Source organism: Myripristis murdjan, chromosome 11, assembly GCF_902150065.1.
Source record: "Myripristis murdjan chromosome 11, fMyrMur1.1, whole genome shotgun sequence".
Taxonomy (NCBI): Eukaryota; Metazoa; Chordata; class Actinopteri; order Holocentriformes; family Holocentridae; genus Myripristis; species Myripristis murdjan.
In genome coordinates, this window is record NC_043990.1 from 342,710 (window position 1) to 362,709 (window position 20,000).

The 20,000-nt window shown below is 46.2% G+C and overlaps 4 protein-coding genes and 1 pseudogene across 4 annotated transcripts in view; 3 read left to right on the forward strand and 2 right to left on the reverse strand.

The window, feature by feature from the left end:
- The window catches only part of LOC115368266 (zinc finger protein 501-like), a 41,376-nt gene that overhangs the window by 3,056 nt on the left and 18,320 nt on the right, over positions 1 to 20,000 (reverse strand). The window lies entirely within an intron of this gene.
- Positions 1,126 to 9,553, forward strand: LOC115368263 (dynein intermediate chain 2, axonemal-like). Its single transcript, XM_030064316.1, has 12 exons — positions 1,126 to 1,335; positions 1,888 to 2,049; positions 2,290 to 2,411; positions 2,957 to 3,099; positions 3,627 to 3,740; positions 4,029 to 4,168; positions 4,718 to 4,840; positions 5,411 to 5,634; positions 5,793 to 5,928; positions 8,168 to 8,314; positions 8,532 to 8,756; positions 9,265 to 9,553. Exons 1-12 carry the CDS (start codon positions 1,153 to 1,155, stop codon positions 9,310 to 9,312), a joined length of 1,767 nt encoding a protein of 588 aa, XP_029920176.1. The 5' UTR covers positions 1,126 to 1,152; the 3' UTR covers positions 9,313 to 9,553.
- Positions 10,323 to 15,868, forward strand: LOC115368276 (endothelial zinc finger protein induced by tumor necrosis factor alpha-like). Its single transcript, XM_030064330.1, has 2 exons — positions 10,323 to 10,575; positions 14,491 to 15,868. Exons 1-2 carry the CDS (start codon positions 10,395 to 10,397, stop codon positions 15,225 to 15,227), a joined length of 918 nt encoding a protein of 305 aa, XP_029920190.1. The 5' UTR covers positions 10,323 to 10,394; the 3' UTR covers positions 15,228 to 15,868.
- On the reverse strand, positions 16,447 to 19,012 carry LOC115368274 (RNA/RNP complex-1-interacting phosphatase pseudogene; annotated as a pseudogene).
- Positions 19,525 to 20,000, forward strand: part of LOC115368262 (gastrula zinc finger protein XlCGF57.1-like) — a 5,280-nt gene continuing 4,804 nt past the window's right edge. The window contains exon 1 of the mRNA XM_030064315.1: positions 19,525 to 19,806. Within this exon, the coding sequence (XP_029920175.1) occupies positions 19,542 to 19,806 (265 nt within the window). The 5' untranslated portion in view covers positions 19,525 to 19,541. The remainder of the gene's footprint in view (positions 19,807 to 20,000) is intronic.

Below are 20,000 nucleotides of genomic sequence, written 5' to 3' on the forward strand. Positions count from 1 at the left end.
CACATTAACGTTAATGTTATTGTTCACATTAACGTTAACGTTATTATTAATATTCACGATAATCTTGATGCAGGCGTTCATGTCAACATTAAGTGTAACATCGCCATTAATATCAACTTTGTCTGCTGCTGTTTTGCTTTGGCTGTTTTGTTCCTCGCTGTGAGTGTTTCCTGACGCTGCCGCCTCCTGGACTGCACCTTTCTAACGTGACGCACCTTTCTAACGTGACGCACTTTTCTAACGTGACGCACCTTTCTAACGTGACGCACCTTTCTAACGTGATGCACCTTTCTGCTTGTTGTCGCGTGTGTTTGCTGTGGTTGCGTGTGTTGTGTCGGTCAGTTGATGTGGGCTGCTGGCTCTAACTTCTGGTTTTCTGAGGGAAATTGATAGATGATAAAATGATAAAATGACCGTTTTGCTTTATGTGTGGTCCAATGAAGCTGGACAGTAAATGTAAAATCACTGTGTGGCAACAGTTTGAAAACCAAAACTGCAAAATGAATTTCATTTCAATAAAACAAAAGTTTCCAATCAAACAGATGAACAGCAGTCCACCTGCAACACCACAGCAACACCCTAGCAACCACCTACAACACCATAGCAACAACCTAGCAACCACCTGCAACACCACAGCAACACCCTAGCAACCACCTACAACACCACAGCAACACCCTAGCAACCACCTGCAACACCACAGCAACACCCTAGAACACCATAGCAACTACCTAGCAACCACTTAGTAACCACCTAGCAACACGTTGAATACCTTAGCAACCACATATTATCCTCCCACAGTCACAGCCACCAGCGGTCCGCCGACGTCACTGTGCAGCGCCCCCCTGCGTTTTCCTCAGGAAATGCACTTTTCCAGTTGTGACTGTATTTACAAAAAAAAAAAAAAAAAAAAAAAACATGACCAGACTTGCATTTATTTTTGTGGCTGTCTCTATCTATCTATCTATCTATCTATCTATCTATCTATCTATTCATCAGATCTGGAGAGCAAAACATGCCTCATTGCCTCCAGTGTATCAACCTGATGTCAGTTACAGGCATGCAGGATGTATTAAGGATAAAGAAATGCTGAAAAACAAATTAAAGTGGGCGAGCACTCAGGCCTATCTCCCATGATGCCTTGCAGTGAACAGCATGGAGATCGTCCACGTTTATGTGCGGCGGCGTGGTGACTTCGGCCGGCAGAGTCACTTCTCCGACCGGCCGGCGGAGCTGCTGGTGGACATCGGGCCCGACCCGCCGCTCGCCGACGGCTTCATCCACAGGGACCCGAGAGACGTGGCCACGCAGAGCGCCCAGGAGATGTCCGAGCACCAGGTCCGCACCCCCGGATTACACCAGATTAGATTACATCAGATTACATCATATTACATCAGAGTAGATCAGACTGGATTAGATCAGATGAGATTAGATTTGATTACAATTACTTAGATTAGATCAAATTAGACTAGATTAGATTAGATTAGGTTAGATCTGATCAGATTAGAATAGATTACATCAAATCAGATTAGATTACAGTGCCACACCAGTTGCTGGACCAGGTGCTTTCTATTTTTAATAGGATCCAAAAATGAATGAATGAATGGTGTTTTCTGAGTTTGGGATTATGTAATTCCAGTAATCTGTACAGATTATTGAACTGAGGTTCCATACAAACTGCCTCGCCTGGTTCAGGCCTCAGCAATGATACTGACAGACAGAGGTTGGACTGAAAGACTGAGCCTTCTACTTCTTCTTCTCCTCGTCTTCTTCCCTCTTCTTCTTCTTCTTCTTCTCCTTCTTCTTCTTCCTCTTCTTCTTCTTCTCCTCCTCCTCTTCCCTCTTCTTCTTCTTCTTCCTCTCCTTCCTCTTCTTTCTCTTCCTCCTCAGGTGAACACTGAGCGCTTTGAGTCTGAGAGCCGGGGGATCAACCACGTGGAGGGCGGCTGGCCCAAAGACGTCAACCCGCAGGAGATGGAACAGACCATCCGCTTCAGGAAGAAGGTGGAGAAAGACGAGAACTACGTGACCAGCGTCCTGCAGCTGGGCAGCGTAAGAGCTGGTCTTTACTCACATCTGGTTCCCTTTGAGGTCACAGCTGTACATCTGACAGTAGATACTGGATATTAGGTGCATATTTGGTTTTCCATCCTCAGTTATCTGAAGGGCTAACAAATAAACACTAACTGAAGAAACACTCACCTGTGATGACCAAGCCATGAAAAGGAACCAGAAAAAAAGAGTGCTAAGTTCAAATTGCTGTTCCCTTCTTGTTCTTCCTGTGGTATCCAGGTCATGGAGAACTGCATCAAACAGAACAACGCCACGGACATTTACCAGGACTACTCTGAAGACGAGGAGGCAGCGGACGAGGTTCAGGAGCCGCCGGCAGCAAAGACCGTCAATGTTTTCAGGTGCCGGCGTCTGTCGCATGTTGGATAGGTACAGACGGTTCTGAGACAATTACAGGAACCAAAGACGACGACAGAAGGAGAGTCTTTGCAGATTGATGTGTTCATAAGCAGCAGAGTGCTGGATCCTGGTCCTCAGTGATCTGGTGCAACGTGACTGGATTTAGAGGCAAGCAGAGCAGAAAAGCTGTGAACATGGACTGTATGGAGGAGGGTCAGGTATCACAGTGCACTGCAGGTTAATTAACTGCAAATGTATTGTATGAGTCAAGACTACTACACCTGTCTTCTTGTTAGTGTTATCGTTAGTGTTATTGGTGTTTAAATGGAGAATATTCATATCTCATGGTTTGGATGAGGAACACGTGTAGAACACCTGAGAGGTTTTTGTAAAACAACAAAAGTCAAAGACAATAGGATGATGCTGTGGTCTTCCTGAACCTGTAATGGTTTAATATTTAAAACAATATTTTACAGCATCAACACTAAACTCCAGTTGGGTTTAACAGTGTAATGGAATGTGGACAGTCTTCCCTCTGTGTGTGCAGGGATCCTAACGAGGTGAAGCGCACGGTCACCGGCCTGTCCTGGCATCCTGACGGCAACAGGAAGCTCGCCGGGGCTTATTCCTGCCTGGAGTTCCAGAAAGCTTCCAAAGACATGAGCTTCGACTCCTACATATGGGACATCGGTGAGTGAAAAACAAAACACCGAAATCTAACACCGAGACACTCGTGGAAAAATGCTTTCATTTCCATTGTAGCCGGAAATGAAAGCAGCGCCTGTTTGGCAGAAAACGTTTCATGCATGTGATGTTTGGTGTGTGAGCCGCCGCAGCGTGAGGCTCGAGGGCCCTGTGGGGGGCCAGGTGGATCCGGATATCGATGTAAAAACACACCATTTTCCAAAGGTTCATCAGATTTGAGCCGGCAGTATCTTAAGCCGGTTACACACTGTGTGATTCTGCCAGTGTCAGAAATTTAGGAGAACCATCTGACACTGTGACTGCGCCTGCAAACCAACCAATAGGAACGCAGCATGAAATGACACAAACAGTGGACCAACACTTTACCAGAGGTGTCATGGGAACCCACCGTCCCGTCTCCAGGTGTTCTGGACACCTGGAGGTTAGCAGCTGTATTCTGTATCCATTGGTTCTCCTGTAAAGAGTGGTCTGCAGTTTGGAGAACGGCCTGAAGGTGGTGTGTTTGTTCCCAGAGAATCCCAACAGACCCGAGCTGACGCTGAAGCCGGTGTCCCCGCTCGTCTGCCTGGAGTACAACCCCAAAGACTGCCACACGCTGGCCGGAGGCTGCTACAACGGGCAGATCGGTGGGTCCTACAGACTCTCCCTCTCTCTGTCTCTCTCTTTCTCTCTCTCTCTCTCTCTCTCTCTCTCTCTGTCTCTCTCTCTCTGTCTGTCTCTCTCTCTCTCTCTCTCTCTCTCTCTCTCTCTCTCTCTCTCTCTCTCTCTCTCTCGGTTGGTTAAGTTGGGATTATCTGAGCCCATGAACTCTGGACTCTCTTCTTCTTCTGCTGCTGCTATCTGAGTAGCAGTGAGAACTTAACAGTGTGTGTGTGTGTGTGTGTGTGTGTGTGTGTGTGTGTGTGTGTGTGCAGCCTTCTGGGACACCCGGCGGGGCAGCCAGCCGGTGGAGCTGTCCTCAGTGGAGCAGAGCCACCGGGATCCAGTCTACAAACTGATCTGGATGCAGTCAAAGACCGGGACCGACGCCTTCTCTGCTTCTACTGACGGACAGGTAGACAGGTAGACAGGTAGACAGACAGGCAGACAGGCAGGCAGACAGACAGACAGGCAGAAAGACAGGCAGGTATATCTGTCTTTTGTTGTTGTTGCTTTGCTCAGCAGGTTCTGTTAGAACGTGTCAGGTTTTGGTTTGTGGACTCAAACAGAACCAGAACACAAACCTTCTGGTTAAGAACAAAATACTGGGATTAACTATAGAAACAGAACTGGGTAGAACCGGCTCGGGTTCTCCTGCTAGACTTCCCTACATGATGCCCATTCTACCCAGTTCTACTCAGGTCTACTGGGTTCTACTGGGTTCTATTTGGTTCTGCCTGTATGGCAGTAAGGGAGAGCGGAGACAGAGTTCTCAGTGGAACTTTGTGTTCTGTGTTCTCGTTGCTGTGTCCTGTTCTGTTGTTTTTTTTAATCTCTTAATTTTAGTGCAGTGAGTTGCAGCAGATCAGCTGCAAACTCTGATCCTCTCACCTGATTGGCCGATTCACATCAGTTTGTCCAATAAAGCATCAATAAATCAATAAAGGGACGGATCAATACGCAGGTGCTGTGGTGGGACATGCGGCGGCTGAGCGAGCCCACCGAGCGCCTGGTGCTGGACCTCAGCAGGGAGGGCAGCCTGGACGCCGCCCTGGGGGCCAGCGCCCTCGAGTTCGAGGCCACCATGGTGAGCTCCCACAGCGCCCCCCGCAGGCGGCAGGAGGCAGCAGAGTCAAAATGACAAAATAATAAATAACAAATAATAACAAATAATTTAAAATAATAATGAAAATATAAATGATAATAACAATAAACATAAATAAACAAACAAACAAAACAAATAAATTAATTACAAATTAAAATATTACAAATTTAAATTATAATAAAAATGCATGAATGAATAAAATTCAAATGCAGGAAAAATAAAATAAAATTAAATTAATGAATAAATGAATGAATGAATAAAAAAAAATTCAAAAATAAAGACACACACACACACACACACACACACACACACACACACACACACACACACAGCCCTTTAGAATCGATCCATAAGTTTCCTGTGTGTGTTTACTGTCTGTGAGTGCTGCTCCTGTTTGGTTCTGTGTGTTTTGTGGTTCTGTGGTGTGTGTGTGTGTGTGTGTGTGTGTGTGTGTTTGACACACTCCTGTGCTGTGACAGATGTCCAGGCTGTAGAACTGTGTCTCTGTCCCGGTCTATGACACTGAACGTTCTCTTCCCTCTGGGTCTTCAGCCCACCAAGTTCATGGTGGGGACGGAGCAGGGCCTCGTGCTCTCCTGCAACCGCAAGGCCAAGAGCCCGGCCGAGAAGATCGTGTGCACGTTCGACGGGCACCACGGCCCCGTCTACGCCCTGCAGAGGAACCCCTTCTTCCCCAAGAACTTCCTGACGGTGGGAGACTGGACGGCCCGCATCTGGTCCGAGGACATCAAGGAGTCCTCCATCATGTGGACCAGGTACGGCGTCCCGGAGTCCAGGAGCTCGTCCCCGGAGAGACCGGGAGGAAACATGTGAACTCAGGAAATCTGCGTCAGAGACTCTAACATTTTAATCATTAGAGATCTACTTTCTCAGGTTCATTTCTCTCGTTGTTTTTCCTTCCTGCTGTCTGCAGGTACCAGACGTCCTACCTGATGGACGCCTGCTGGAGTCCCGTCAGACCGGCCGTCTTCTTCACCGTCAAGATGGACGGCGTGCTGGACGTGTGGGACGTCCTCTTCAAGCAGAACGAACCCACGCTCAGCATCAAGGTACTCAGCCTTCAGCCTGACAGCCGGCCAGCGCCCCGCCGCCCTGTTGGAACTGGAAAGTAGATCCGGCAGGAAACTTCCACACTGTAACCTTGAGCCAGATGGACAGACAGTATTTTAGAAGAAATGATTGTGATCATACCGAGAATCATCCGGCAGTGAGGACAGTGACCCAGGACTAGTTTCACACACACACACACACACACACACACACACGCACACACACACGCACACGCACACGCACACACACGTGTGCGCGCGCACACATGCACGTACACACACACACACACACACACACACACACACACACACACACACTCACAGGGAACTATAACAAGGGACAGGTTTGGATGAGTGATGATAAGTGAAATGAGACTAATGATGCTGTTTTTGTTGTTTATGTCCTTGTTGTTGTCCTTGTCATCCATGTTGTTGTTGTTGTTGTTGTTGTTGTCCTTGACCTTGTCCTTGTTGTTGTTGTTGTCCCTGCGGTCCTTGTCCTTGTTGTTGTTGTTGTCCCTGTGGTCCTTGTCCTTGTTGTTGTTGTTGTCCCTGTGGTCCTTGTTGTTGTTGTTGTTGTTGTCCCTGTGGTCCTTGTTGTTGTTGTTGTTGTTGTTGTCCCTGCGGTCCTTGACCTTGTTATTGTCCCTGTGGTCCTTGTCCTTGTTGTTGTTGTTGTTGTTGTCCCTGTGGTCCTTGTTGTTGTTGTTGTTGTTGTCCCTGTGGTCCTTGTTGTTGTTGTTGTTGTTGTCCCTGCGGTCCTTGTCCTTGTTGTTGTTGTTGTTGTTGTTGTTGTTGTTGTTGTTGTTGTCCCTGCGGTCCTTGACCTTGTTGTTGTTGTTGTTGTCCCTGCGGTCCTTGTCCTTGTTGTTGTTGTTGTTGTCCCTGTGGTCCTTGTCCTTGTTGTTGTTGTTGTTGTTGTTGTTGTCCCTGCGGTCCTTGTCCTTGTTGTTGTTGTTGTTGTTGTTGTTGTTGTTGTTGTCCCTGTGGTCCTTGTCCTTGTTGTTGTTGTTGTTGTTGTTGTCCCTGCGGTCCTTGTCCTTGTTGTTGTTGTTGTTGTTGTTGTTGTCGTCCCTGCGGTCCTTGTCCTTGTTGTTGTTGTTGTTGTTGTTGTTGTCCCTGCGGTCCTTGTTCTTGTTGTTGTTGTTGTTGTTGTCGTCCCTGCGGTCCTTGTCCTTGTTGTTGTTGTTGTTGTTGTTGTTGTCCCTGCGGTCCTTGTTCTTGTTGTTGTTGTTGTCCCTGTGGTCCTTGTTGTTGTTGTTGTTGTTGTTGTTGTTGTTGTTGTTGTTGTTGTCCTTGTTGTTGTTGTTTTTGTCCCTGTGGTCCTTGTCCTTGTTGTTATTGTTGTTGTTGTTGTTGTCCCTGTGGTCCTTGTCCTTGTTGTTGTTGTTGTTGTCCCTGTGGTCCTTGTCCTTGTTGTTGTTGTTGTTGTTGTTGTTGTCGTCCCTGCGGTCCTTGTCCTTGTTGTTGTTGTTGTTGTTGTTGTTGTTGTCGTCCCTGCGGTCCTTGTCCTTGTTGTTGTTGTTGTTGTTGTTGTCCCTGCGGTCCTTGTTCTTGTTGTTGTTGTTGTCCCTGTGGTCCTTGTTGTTGTTGTTGTTGTTGTTGTTGTCCTTGTTGTTGTTGTTTTTGTCCCTGTGGTCCTTGTCCTTGTTGTTATTGTTGTTGTTGTTGTTGTCCCTGTGGTCCTTGTCCTTGTTGTTGTTGTTGTTGTCCCTGTGGTCCTTGTCCTTGTTGTTGTTGTTGTTGTTGTCGTCCCTGCGGTCCTTGTCCTTGTTGTTGTTGTTGTTGTTGTTGTCGTCCCTGCGGTCCTTGTCCTTGTTGTTGTTGTTGTTGTTGTTGTCCCTGCGGTCCTTGTTCTTGTTGTTGTTGTTGTCCCTGTGGTCCTTGTTGTTGTTGTTGTTGTTGTCCTTGTTGTTGTTGTTTTTGTCCCTGTGGTCCTTGTCCTTGTTGTTATTGTTGTTGTTGTTGTTGTCCCTGTGGTCCTTGTCCTTGTTGTTGTTGTTGTTGTTGTTGTCCTTGTCCTTGTTGTTGTTGTTTTTGTCCCTGTGGTCCTTGTCCTTGTTGTTGTTGTTGTTGTTGTCCCTGCGGTCCTTGTCCTTGTTGTTGTTGTTGTTGTTGTTGTTGTCCCTGCGGTCCTTGTCCTTGTTGTTGTTGTTGTTGTTGTTGTTGTTGTCCCTGTGGTCCTTGTCCTTGTTGTTGTTGTTGTTGTTGTTGTTGTCCCTGCGGCCCGTGTGGACAGGTGTGTGACGAGGGTCTCTACAGTCTGCGGCTGCAGGAGAGCGGTCGGCTGCTGGCCTGCGGCTCCCGGCTGGGCGGAGCCTCGCTGCTGGAGCTCGGCCCGTCTCTGTCCACCCTGCAGAGGAACGAGAAGAGCCTCGTCGCCGCCGTGAGTTTCTCCTCCAGGGTTCAAGGTGGTCGGGGCGTCCCGGAGGCGCCAAACGACCAACGCAACAGTCAACATTCACAAATGGACGGATGAACATCGGCCATCGATGTTTGTCGTGCGGTTGATCAACGAGGCGTTCAGGTTCATTTCTGCCTGCTGTGTTTGTGTCTGATCTGATGATGCTGACCTGACATGGCGACGCTTTGCCCTCCGTCAGATGTTTGAGCGGGAGACAAAGCGGGAGAAGATCCTGGAGGCTCGCCAGCGGGAGCTCCGGCTGAAAGAGCGCAGCCGCTCGGAGCAGAGCCGCGAGGACGACGGCGCCAAGGAGGCGGACGGCCAGGAGGACCCGGAGGAGCTGATCGCCCGGGCGGAGGCCGACTTCTTCAGCGCCATCGACGCCGAGATCAAACGCAGACAGAAGGAGGAGGACAAACACAGGGTGGGTGGTGTGATTTGGTCACACATACACACACACACACACACACACACACACCTACATACACACACACATACACAGGGAAAAAACTTAAATCTGTTCATTTGCTTCCTGTAAACAAGGACGTTTAGTCCTGGGATCATGTGACCTGAAGGTTAAAGATCTGGGAGAGTGTTTTGAAAAGCTGGAGGACAAAATAAAGATGTGCCTTCAGATTAGCATCAACTTGGCTCGAGTTTCCATCAGAGAAAAGGTTCAGGATCAAACCAGCAGGTTCAGTCACTAATTTGTAAAATCAGCTCATCAGATGAGGCTCAGCTGACAGAAAGTGTGTTGACCTCCCTCTCAGTGTTTTTCATGGATTTATATTAATATGCAGATGCAGATATGAAGCAGTCCTTTTTGTAAAGTGTAACTGTAGCAAACTAAACCACATGAGTCCTGCGGGAAGACTGGCCGCAGCTGAACTTCACGGTGAACGTGTTTAAATCGTCTCTGTTGTTGGCTGCAGGAGAAAGACGTCTGTGAAGAAAAAGAAGTCAGGAATGGAGCCGAGTGACTGATGACATCGGCTGCAGCTCTTCTTCTTCTGCTTCTCCTGTTTCTTCCAAACAAAGCAGGAACACATCACTTCCTGTGCAGCAGGAAGGAGCCGGCAGCGCTGCCGTCATGGCGAACATCAAATAAGACATTGAATGACTGAATCAGTGGAACGTTGTCCACGTCAGCAAACCATTTATCAGTAAAAATTCTTCATTCACAAACCACACAGCTGATAATTGGCTGTGGAAAGCAAAACGTTTCCCCGGGGACTATTTTCCCTGGTGGAGGAGGAGGAGGAGGAGGAGGAGGAGGAGGAGGAGCGAGCGTTTCAGTTTGAAAAAGTCCTGAAAACACAACAATGCTGCTGCTTTTATTTTTGTCACTTTTTTTCTTAACTTCCTAATATGAAAAAAAAAATCACATTCAGTGTGATGGAAAAGGTTAGTCTTCTTCTTCTGCTTAAAATAAAAAGTTTAAAAAATACTTACAACATTGTGTGTGTCTTGTTTTTAAATTAAAACATGATTTGAACAAATATTCACAAAATAGTTTGATAAAACAATATCATACACACACATACACACACATATATATATATATATATATATATATATATATATACATAAATACATATATAATCAGATAATCACATAAAGATGTAAAAGTTATTCTTGTTATTGCAGGGCTGATTAGCTCCTCCTCTCTGACACCAGGTGAGCTAATCAGTCAGCTCACCTGGTGGAGGTCCTGCAGCCTCTCGGCCTCCGTGGCTCATGATTGAACTCTCCTGTGTTACAGTATCAGATAAATACATACATACCAATACATTATACATTTTTATACAATTAGAATTATTTTAATAATTAATTAAATAATTGTATTCATATTTATGTAAATTATTTTATGTGGTTTGTTTATTATTCTACTTTAACGTGTGTAAACTGTACTGCTTTTATTGTGAAGGTTGGGCACACAAACGGGAAGTGGGGGTAATTTCCGGTGACGGTGTCTTTACAAAAGCGCTCCGGCGGAAGTAAACACACACAAAGCAGCAGCCGCGCGGCGCTCGTGCTCTGCTCTTCTTCTTCTACGGTGAAAATGTCGCGAGCGCACGCGCTCCGGGAGCTCGTGGAGCGGCGGCTGAGCGCGGCGCTGCGGGACGTCCTGGACGTTTTTGAGAAAACTGTCGCAAAGTACGAAGAGGAGGCGGCGCTGTCCCGGGACGTGATCTCCCGCCAGCGCGCGCTGCTGTGCGCGCTGCAGGGGCCGCGCGCGGCAGGTGAGCCGCACGCGCTTTGTTTTCCTCTCCGTGTTGTTGTTTCATTCAACTTTAAAGCTCGAGACGCTCGCGCCCAGCCACTTCCGGTGCTCCGGGTCAGCTGGGGTGTATTCAGCGACGTTACGATGCGTAACGTTGTGTGACGTCATCTCATTGAATGGTGTGTTTGGTTGTAACGTTGTAACGTCTCTTGTTAAACTCAGAATTAATGATGTAATATGTGATAACGAAAAGGAAATTTCACAACATGTGGCAAAGTTCTTTGAAACATTATATAGTGCTGATTCACTAGATCAAGATAATACTGCTGTGTTTCTTAAAGGCCTAGAACCAGGTATAAAAAAAATTGATGACAACTTTAAGTTAATCTGTGATCAGAAAATCAGCGTAAAGGATGTACAAACTTGTATCAAAGCTTTGAAAGACAATAAGTCACCTGGAAATGATGGGTTGATTGGAGAATTTTATAAAGAATATTGTAACACATTAGCCCCCTTTTTAGTGGCAATGTTTGAAGAAGCTTTAGAAAAAGAGGAGTTACCACCAACCCTGAAACAAGGTCTAATTAAACTAATTCCTAAACCAAACAAAGACAAACTTAGTATTGAGAACTGGAGACCAATCAGTCTGTTGAATAATGACGCCAAAATATTTGCTTCAATTTTTGCCAAAAGGTTAAAATGTGGACTAAATGATATAATTGATGAGGAGCAATCTGGGTTTATGCCTGGAAGAAACATAGCTAGCAACATAAGATTAATACTAGACATGATTGATTACAATTATTATATACCGGATGACAGCCTGATTTTGTTTGTTGACTTCTATAAGGCATTTGACACAGTCAGTCACCAGTTCATGATGAGAACTATTGAGTTATTTGGATTTGGAGAAAGGTTCCAAAAAGCAGTAAAAACTTTATATAAAGGATGTAACAGCTCAATGAAACTAACATGTGGTACGACTCCTAGATTTTGTATAAACCGTGGCATTAGACAGGGCTGTCCATTAAGTCCATTTTTATTTCTTTTGGTTACACAGATCATGGCTGTACACATAAAAAAGAATACATTTAAAGGTATAAATGCTTTAGACAGAGAATTTAAATTGGCTCAATTGGCAGATGATACAACAATATTTTTAAGGGATAAATATGAAGTAGATAAGGCTATTAGATGTATTGATGAATTTTCAGCTGTATCCGGTCTAAAGATGAATTTAAATAAATCTGTTCTATTGCCAATTAAAGAAAGTGATCTGTCAGACCTGAATGGTATTCCTGTAAAGAACACTGTCACTTACTTAGGGGTGGTTGTTGATAAAAATGAAAGAGATCGCTGCAGTTTAAATTTTGATCCAATAATACAACAAATAGCTAAGAGATTTAATATGTGGTTGATGAGAGACCTGTCACTGAGTGGTAGAGTTCTTCTGTCAAAAGCTGAAGGTATATCCAGGTCTGTACATGTGTCCCTGTCTCTTGAAATGCCCCCAGCAACTTACAAAAAATTAGATAAGATTGTACTTAACTTCATCTGGAGAAACAGATGTCACTATGTAAAGAAACAAATTCTTTGTAACCCTAAATGTAAAGGAGGCATGGAGGTATTATGTTTTGAAATGATGAATAATACTTTCAAAGTGCAGTGGTTAGTAAATTTAATCAAGGAGAGAGATAGCATCTGGAACACTTTTCCTAAGTTTGTGTTTAATGCTGTTGGTGGGCTAAATTTTTTATTGAAATGTAACTATAAAATAGAGAAATTACCGGTTAAATTGTCAAACTTTTATAAACAAGCTTTACTTGCCTGGAAATTGACCTATAAGCATAATTTCTCACCAACTAACCTCTACATTTGGAACAATGAAAATATTCTTTATAAAAACAAATCGTTATTCTATAGGAAGTGGTTTGATCAGGGAATTATATATGTCAAACAACTTGTTAAGGCTGGAGGACAACTTCTCTCATACCAAGAATTCATGAATACATTTCAGTTTCCAGTCCCACCCAAAGAGTATGCAGTAGTGTTTGATGCTTTACTGAGGGGTGTACTGCAGCTTCTCAGAAGCTCAGGAACTTATGATGTTACTTTTCCTACTGCTGGATCTTTTGATAGTCGGATTTTTGTGGGAGAAATTGATATAACAAAGAAAAGATGCTCAAACAAATACATTAGAAATTGTCTGCAAACCACATCTTTACCCTCAGGACAATCTTTTTGGAATTCATTTTATGGAGGAATTGACTGGCAGAAAGCATGGATGGTTGGTGAGAAGTTTTGTTTAAACAATAAAGTTAAAGAGGTTTCATTTAAGATACTACATAAGATTTATCCAACACAAAAAAAACTAGCAAGATTTAATATTGATATTGATTCAATGTGTAAATTGTGTGGGAATGAAGAGGAAACAATTCATCATCTGTTTTATCAGTGTGTATTTTCCAAAGCATTCTGGAGTGATGTACAACACTATATAAGAACAAAAACAGGACAAGTAATTCTTTTACAGGAAAAGGACATTTTCATTTATTTCGGAGGTAATTTGGATGATCATATAGTTTTTTTTGTACAGCTAATCTTATTGCTTGGCAAATTTCATATACACAAAAAAAATGGACTGATTACAAACCAAACGCTGATCTTTTTGTTTTGGAATTGCAGCAGTACACGGCTCCAATTAAAGACTGTAAAAATAAGAAAGCTATCAGAACAAACCGTGTGCTTGAAAGTGTTAATATTTATCCCAGGTAATGGAATGTGTATTCCTGCATTGATGAACCATGGCTATATTGTTGTTTGTTAGTAATATCCTGAACGGCTGGCGTTTTTTTTTTTGTTTTTTTTTTGTGTTGGGGGGGGGGGCTGTCTGCTTTTATGTTGTATGTATGTTTGTTCCTTTTTCTGGATGTTTTTGTAATTGTAATACAGCACTTGTGTAAAAAAAAAAAAAAAAAAAAATCTAACGTTTTGCCTCACAGGTAGTTTTCCTCCGTGTTGTGGGCGTGTCCCAGGTGTTATCCAATCAGCATCAGCCTGTATTGAAGCCTCTGTGATTTAAAACGCTAGAGCTCCATTATGGCTTCCAAGTCGCTGTATCAGTGCAGCCTCTGTTTAACATGTTGCACATCATGTGAGGAGGTAAAGGCACATGTATGTGATGGGTATGATGATAAATCAGACAGAGTTTATTGTTTTTCTCAATAATATGACAACTTTTATTCAACTTAAAACTAATTTGTGTCGGCCTATGGTACGAATCTTGGAAACAATGTTTAACAATAACTGTTTTTTTCATAGTGGACATTGAATGTATTGGAGTCCCCCTATAGTTAATGATCCATGTAAAGTAATGTCCTGCTCAGTTCTTCAGCTACAGTCGCGAGGAGAATGTCCCTCTGGGCTTCCATACCTGCAGCGCTGCGTAATGCAGCAGGTTGTTCAGAGCTTTATCGTTTCTGTTAGCTTGACGTGACGTACGCGCGGTGCGATTCCATATAAAATCAATGCAGAGACGCGAAAAGACGTGAAACCTGCGCTTTGCGGCGGGTCTGTCCGCAGGACGGGGGGGGGGGGGGGGGGGGGGGACTCGGGGTCGGTCACCATGGTAACTGACTCTGTGAGGCTCATGTGTTCAGACCACACGCAGAGGGAAGTTTCGCGATGCGGACACGGGCGAAATTCGCTGCGCGTCCCTGCATTGACTTTGTTTGGACTCCCGCTGCGTTAGAGCCTCGCTGCGCGTTTGGTCGGAGTTCGAAACAAAACACGGCTCGACTTTTTGTTCGTGCTCTCGTTCACCTCCCACTTAAAACCAGCAGGTTTGTATCAGTGTGCAGTCTGACTGGCCATAATCCTAATCCCAACACAGATTAAACAGAGTGACAGATGTAATGTGACCTCCTCCCTGCAGGTGGCGTCTCGCAGCTCCCGCTCAGTAAGGAGGACAGCGGGCTGGAGGAGGCGGAGCCACCGCGCATTAAAGAGGAACAGGGGGAGATCTGGACCAATCAGGAGGCAGAGCAGCCGGGCAGGGATGAGCAGTGGGCGGCGCCGAACCTGCAGGGGGCGCCATCTGTCCCCGGGCCGCCAGCAGAGGCCGGTGGACAGGAAGCGGCTGCTGCCGGCCGCCTCCCCTCCTCTGAGCCCGACACCGAGGACAGCGACGACTACGGCTCAGCGCCGCCGCCGCCGGCTGCGACCGCGGCGACACGGCAGGGGAGCCGTGAAGAGGGCGGACAGAGCCTCACCTGCAGGGTGTGTGGGCGGAGCTTCCGGGCGACACACCTCCTGATGAGTCACGTCAGCGTTCACCTGGACGAGCCGGAGAGCGTCTGCGGCCTGTGCGGCAAACGCCTGGCCGCCGCCGCCGCCCTGAGGCTCCACCTGCAGACGCACAGCCGGAGCCGGCGGCGGTGCGACGTGTGTGGGCGGGACTTCTCGTCGCGGCAGGGCCTGCGGGACCACATGAGGACGCACACGGGCGAGCGGCCCTTCAGCTGCCACGTCTGCTGCAAGCGCTTCAACCAGCGCGCTCACCTGCGCACGCACGTCAAGCTGCACACGGGCGAGAAGCCGTACAGGTGCGGCGCGTGCGGCAAGGCCTTCATCCAGCTGTCCAATCAGAGGAGGCACAAGTGCTGCGCGTGACGCCGCCGCCTTTAAGAACAAACACACTCTCTGGGAAGCTTCTGCTTTTTCTGAGTTTCTAGGAGTTTGTTTTTTCACTTGAATTTCTGTTTTGTTTTGTTTTTTGTTTTTTTGTTTTTTGAATAACCTGAATTTTTTTCTCTTCAACATTTCAGGTTATTTTTGACAGTTTTTAATCTAATTTTCTGTTGGACTTACATTCACATATATATGTGTATATATATATATATGTGTGTGTGTGTGTGTGTGTGTATAGCCTATGTGTGTGTGTGTGTATGTTTATCTCTAAATATATCTTTTTTGTAATTTTCTGGGTTTTTCATTTCAGATTTTTTAAATTGCATTGTGTTTTTCTGTCATTTTTATGTTTTGATGCTCTTATTTTTAATATAATGTTGTTAATTAAACATTTTTGTAAATCAAAGGGAGGTTTGTGTTTTCGTTTCTGTAAATTTTGTCACTGATTTTCAAACCTATCAACGTGTCCTGGATTACTACTACTACTAATAATAACATGATCAGTATAGCTATCTGACCTGACAAATCAATACTGGTCGATCACTCCTCTAAAGTCAGTGGGGTTTTGTTCGCTGTCATTTGAAACTGGTTGGTTTTAATAAATTTTTGGGGAGAAAAGCTGCAGTGGTTAGAGTTTGTTACTCATTCCAACATCAGCAAGAGATGTCACCCCCACTTTTCTTGATGAATTAATTTATTTACCAACAAGAAGGAATAAATGGGGAAAAAATGAAGCCTGTCAGTGATCGTGCGGTGAGGGAGCATCTGCAGCACCTTCACACACCACCAGGGGGCAGCAGAGAAAACCCCTGGTGATTCATTTAATTCGATTGAATCACTTCAGATTTTTTTCTCCTGTAATTTCCTCATTTAAGCTGCAGTGAGTGATTTCTGACCACTAGAGGGCGCTGAGTCAGTCCTGTCTCATCTCTTGAACAAAACCCAAAGTTCAGGTGAAAATTTTATAAAACTAAAACTATTTTTTTAAATCTTTTTCTTCTCCTTTCTGTACACAGCTCCAGGGGTTGACTCTGCTCTGACAGTTTTCCAGTATTTCTCAAGTTTGTGAGTTTTTTGGTGTAAATTTACTATTTTCATCGCAGAGAATTTCTAAGTTTTTTTTCTCAATCTTTTTCTGAATAAATTTGTATTAACATTCAATGTTTTTGTGATAAACGACCATTTCCCTTCAACAACAGGAATCTTTACTGACATAAAACTTTATTCAGCAGCTGAAATGAAATCTCAAATTCAGAGGAAACAAAACCTGCGACGCACAAGTGAAATGAACAGGGATGAGACACCTGCACGTGTCTGTGCACAGGAGTAATATCTGTATGTATCTATAGAAGCAGATTTACAGATATAGATAAATATCTGTAAATCTGTATCTATAGAAGCAGATATACAGATGATGTTTTGGGATTTGAAATGTTGAGTTGTGCGTGATCGATGATTTATTTTGAAAGTGCATCATGATGATGTCATCAGACTGCATCATGATGATGTCATTAACATCAGGGCAGCATCAGTGTCATTCTTGGGGTTTCTTCTTCTTCTTCTTCTTCTTCTTCTTCTTGTCTCGCTGCTCGCCGTGATGCGGCCCGGGGGAGAGCGGGGGAGCGCCTGGTGGGAGGGGCTTCCCTGTCTGGGTGTTGAGGGGGGCGGGGCTCCACTGGTAGCGAGGCGGGGCCACTCTGTAGGGTGGGAGTGGAGGGGTGGGGAGTAATGGAGGCGTCGGCAGGAGGCCGTCCCGCTGAGGCGGAGCTACGTGGCGACGGTCGTTGCCGTCCGGCTGCTGCTCCTCTGGAGGGTCGGAGGGGGCGGAGTACGGGACCGGGCGCGGCCGCTCCACAGCGAGGCCCCTCATTGGCTCCCGCTCCGGCTCGTCCATGCCCTGGTTGCTCCTCTTGGGGCCCCGGTACAGGTCGTCCAGGTAGTTCCGCCGCTCGATGCGGTGGCCCCGGGCCTCTTCGAAGAGCCGCACGGCGCGGCGCGGCTCCATCCCGTCCACGTCGATCAGGTAGCGGCACAGCAGGTAGCCCGTGCGGTTCAGGCCGTGCGTGCAGTGCACCCCCATCAGCTTGTCATTGTCTGCGTTGTCCCGCAGGAAGCGGCGCACCGCCCGCTTGAAGCTCAGGATGGCGGCGTCGCTGGGAACCCGCTGGCCTTCGATGGGGATCTTGAGGTGGGAGCAGGCGGCGGGAACGTCGGCCAGCTGGTAGTAGCGGGTGGTGAAGGTGAGGTCGATGATCAGGCCGAGCTGCTGCTCCTGGCTCTCCAGGGCGTCCAGGAGGTCCCAGGGGCCGAAGGCGTCGCACGCCAACACGCGACAGTTCAGCGACGGTTTGAGTGGAACTTTAAAGGCGATGAAGCGCGTGGCGGGAATCCTCTGACCAACCGCGTCGTAGTCCAGCCAGCGGTCCGGAACGCCGCTCTTCTTCTTTTTAAAGGCCGTCATGAGCCCTGCAGCTTGTCACCAACCCACACACACACACACACACACACAGAGAGAGAGAGAGAGGGAGAGAGAGAGGAGGAGGAGGAGGAGGAGGAGGAGGGAAGAAACTGTAAAAAATAAACAAACAAACAAAAAAACACTCTGGCATCGTGGGATACGACTGATCAGCTTAAACTTTGAGAAAGGGTTTTAGGGTTTTAATTTATTTTAATGACCTCATTTGTACTGTTCATCATGTCTGTCCTCTAATTCCAACTTAACCCAAAAATCAGCCCATTCACCCTGTCACACTGCAAAATGTGAAGATCCTCCTTTTGATTCATGTAACTGATTTAAATCAATCAAATTTTAGCTTCCTACTGCAGCTCTGACAATGATAAATTACTACAGGACTTGACTATTAAAATTCTAAATGATTTTTGTCTTAATGAATGAATCCTTCCAGCTCTCTCAAATCCCACACCAAATTCAAGTCAAAAACTGTACCATTTACTGTGCTGGCTTGCTAATTCAAAAGTGGGCAGTGCAGAACTTTTTTTTTTTTTTTTCTTAATAGAAGTGATAAATAAAGCAGCACGGAAAATATCTACTTGTGGTTTTGATTTGCTTGCTGTTCCCACGTTATTCTCCCACCAGAATTACTAAATGGAACTGACATTCTGCACAGTCAAAGTGCATATATTGTTTTTACAATGCGAGGCATAGTAAAGATTTTTTTCTATGGACTTTGGCGGGGCTCCTGCCTCACCGTGTTGTTTCTACACGTCCAGCCTACAGCTTCAGCTGTAACAGTCAACACACACCGTGGGGGCGCTAGTGAGTCAGGTACATAAGTTGTTTTTTCTCTATAATAACGTGGTGTTTTGTTTCTCATGTTCACGCCGAATGCAACAGAACATCCTGACTGATCATAAAAACACACCGTTCTGCTCCGCGGGTTGAGGTTCTCTGCAGAACAGCGAGAACACACAGAACCTACAACTTTTGAATGGAGTCTGGTTGACAGCTGAGACCGTGAGCCTCACGCACAGCAGCTAGCTTTAGCATTTAGCATTTCCAGCTTTTAAAAGCAACGGGGCTGTTAGCTTAGCTGCGTTAGCTTGGTTTCCACAGTTAGCGAACTTCCGTTTGCGCACTAGTTCGCTTCAGGTTCGGGTTCGGGTTCGGGTTCGGGGTCGGCACGACACGCAAACTCTACCTTGTTTATTTACATCGGCGGTTACCTAGCAGTTAGCATCACCAGCGAGCCACGTTACTGATTCCTTCCTTCCGCACCTGAGTGACGTCATCCGCGCAAAGGGATGACGCGTTCAGGTCGTGTAGGAAGGATAGTAGAGCTCGGAAGATTCCCGTCCGTGCGCATTGATTTCAGTGCGTCAACAAGTCTCTGGAACTATATTGTACACCAAAATAAAAGACACCCCTTGCCAATTATTCCGATGATTAATTTCCACTTCTGACACTTTTTTCGTTGTTTCCTCTGTGATGTTTTACTTGTTTTTGATGTGAAGATACTCCAACAGATTAACTGTCATTGCCTGCTTGGTGTTGAATCTGAACATAAAGAATTATCTGGAAAATATTTCTGTTCTTCTGTTCTTGAAACAGTTTTAAGAGCAGAAGCGCTGCACTGTGCATTATTAATGAATGATTTTATTGAGAACGGATTATTTGATGTTTTCAGTTTCAAGTGTCGGATGACGTCGCCGCTATTTACAAGTCGGAAGATGGTGTGTGAACGCAGCAGAGTGGCGTCACGACGCAAAGGCGCCGACCCCGGAAGTGGCTCGCTTTGTTTACATCCCCTTCCTTCTCTTTGTTCGGCCGGAGCGAAAATGTCGAAGAAGCGGGCGGCGGCGGGCGAGCTGCGGGCGCTGCGGGCGGCCGTGCACGGCCAGCTGGCGGAGGCCGCCGAGGAGATCTTCGGCCTGCTGGCGGAGCGGAGGAAGACGGGCGACGTGGCCGCGCTGCGGGAGCTGGTGACCGAGCGGCTGACCGCGGCGCTGGAGAACATCCTCACCGTGTTCGAGAGGAGCGGAGCCGCCGGGGCGGAGCAGGCCGGCCCGCCGCACGGACACGGAGCCCCGCCGGGAAAAGCAGGTCGGTGCCCGGGAGGCCCGCAGGCCCGCAGGCCCGCCGCCCGGAGCCCAAACAGCGCTGCGGTTTCTCTGCGCTAACATGCAGTTTCCTATGATACTTTATAATAACTGTGGTTACTGACCTCCTAACCACCTGATCTCCACACTACTGCAGCAACTATTTAAACTGTTAATAAGATATACAAAGATAATAGT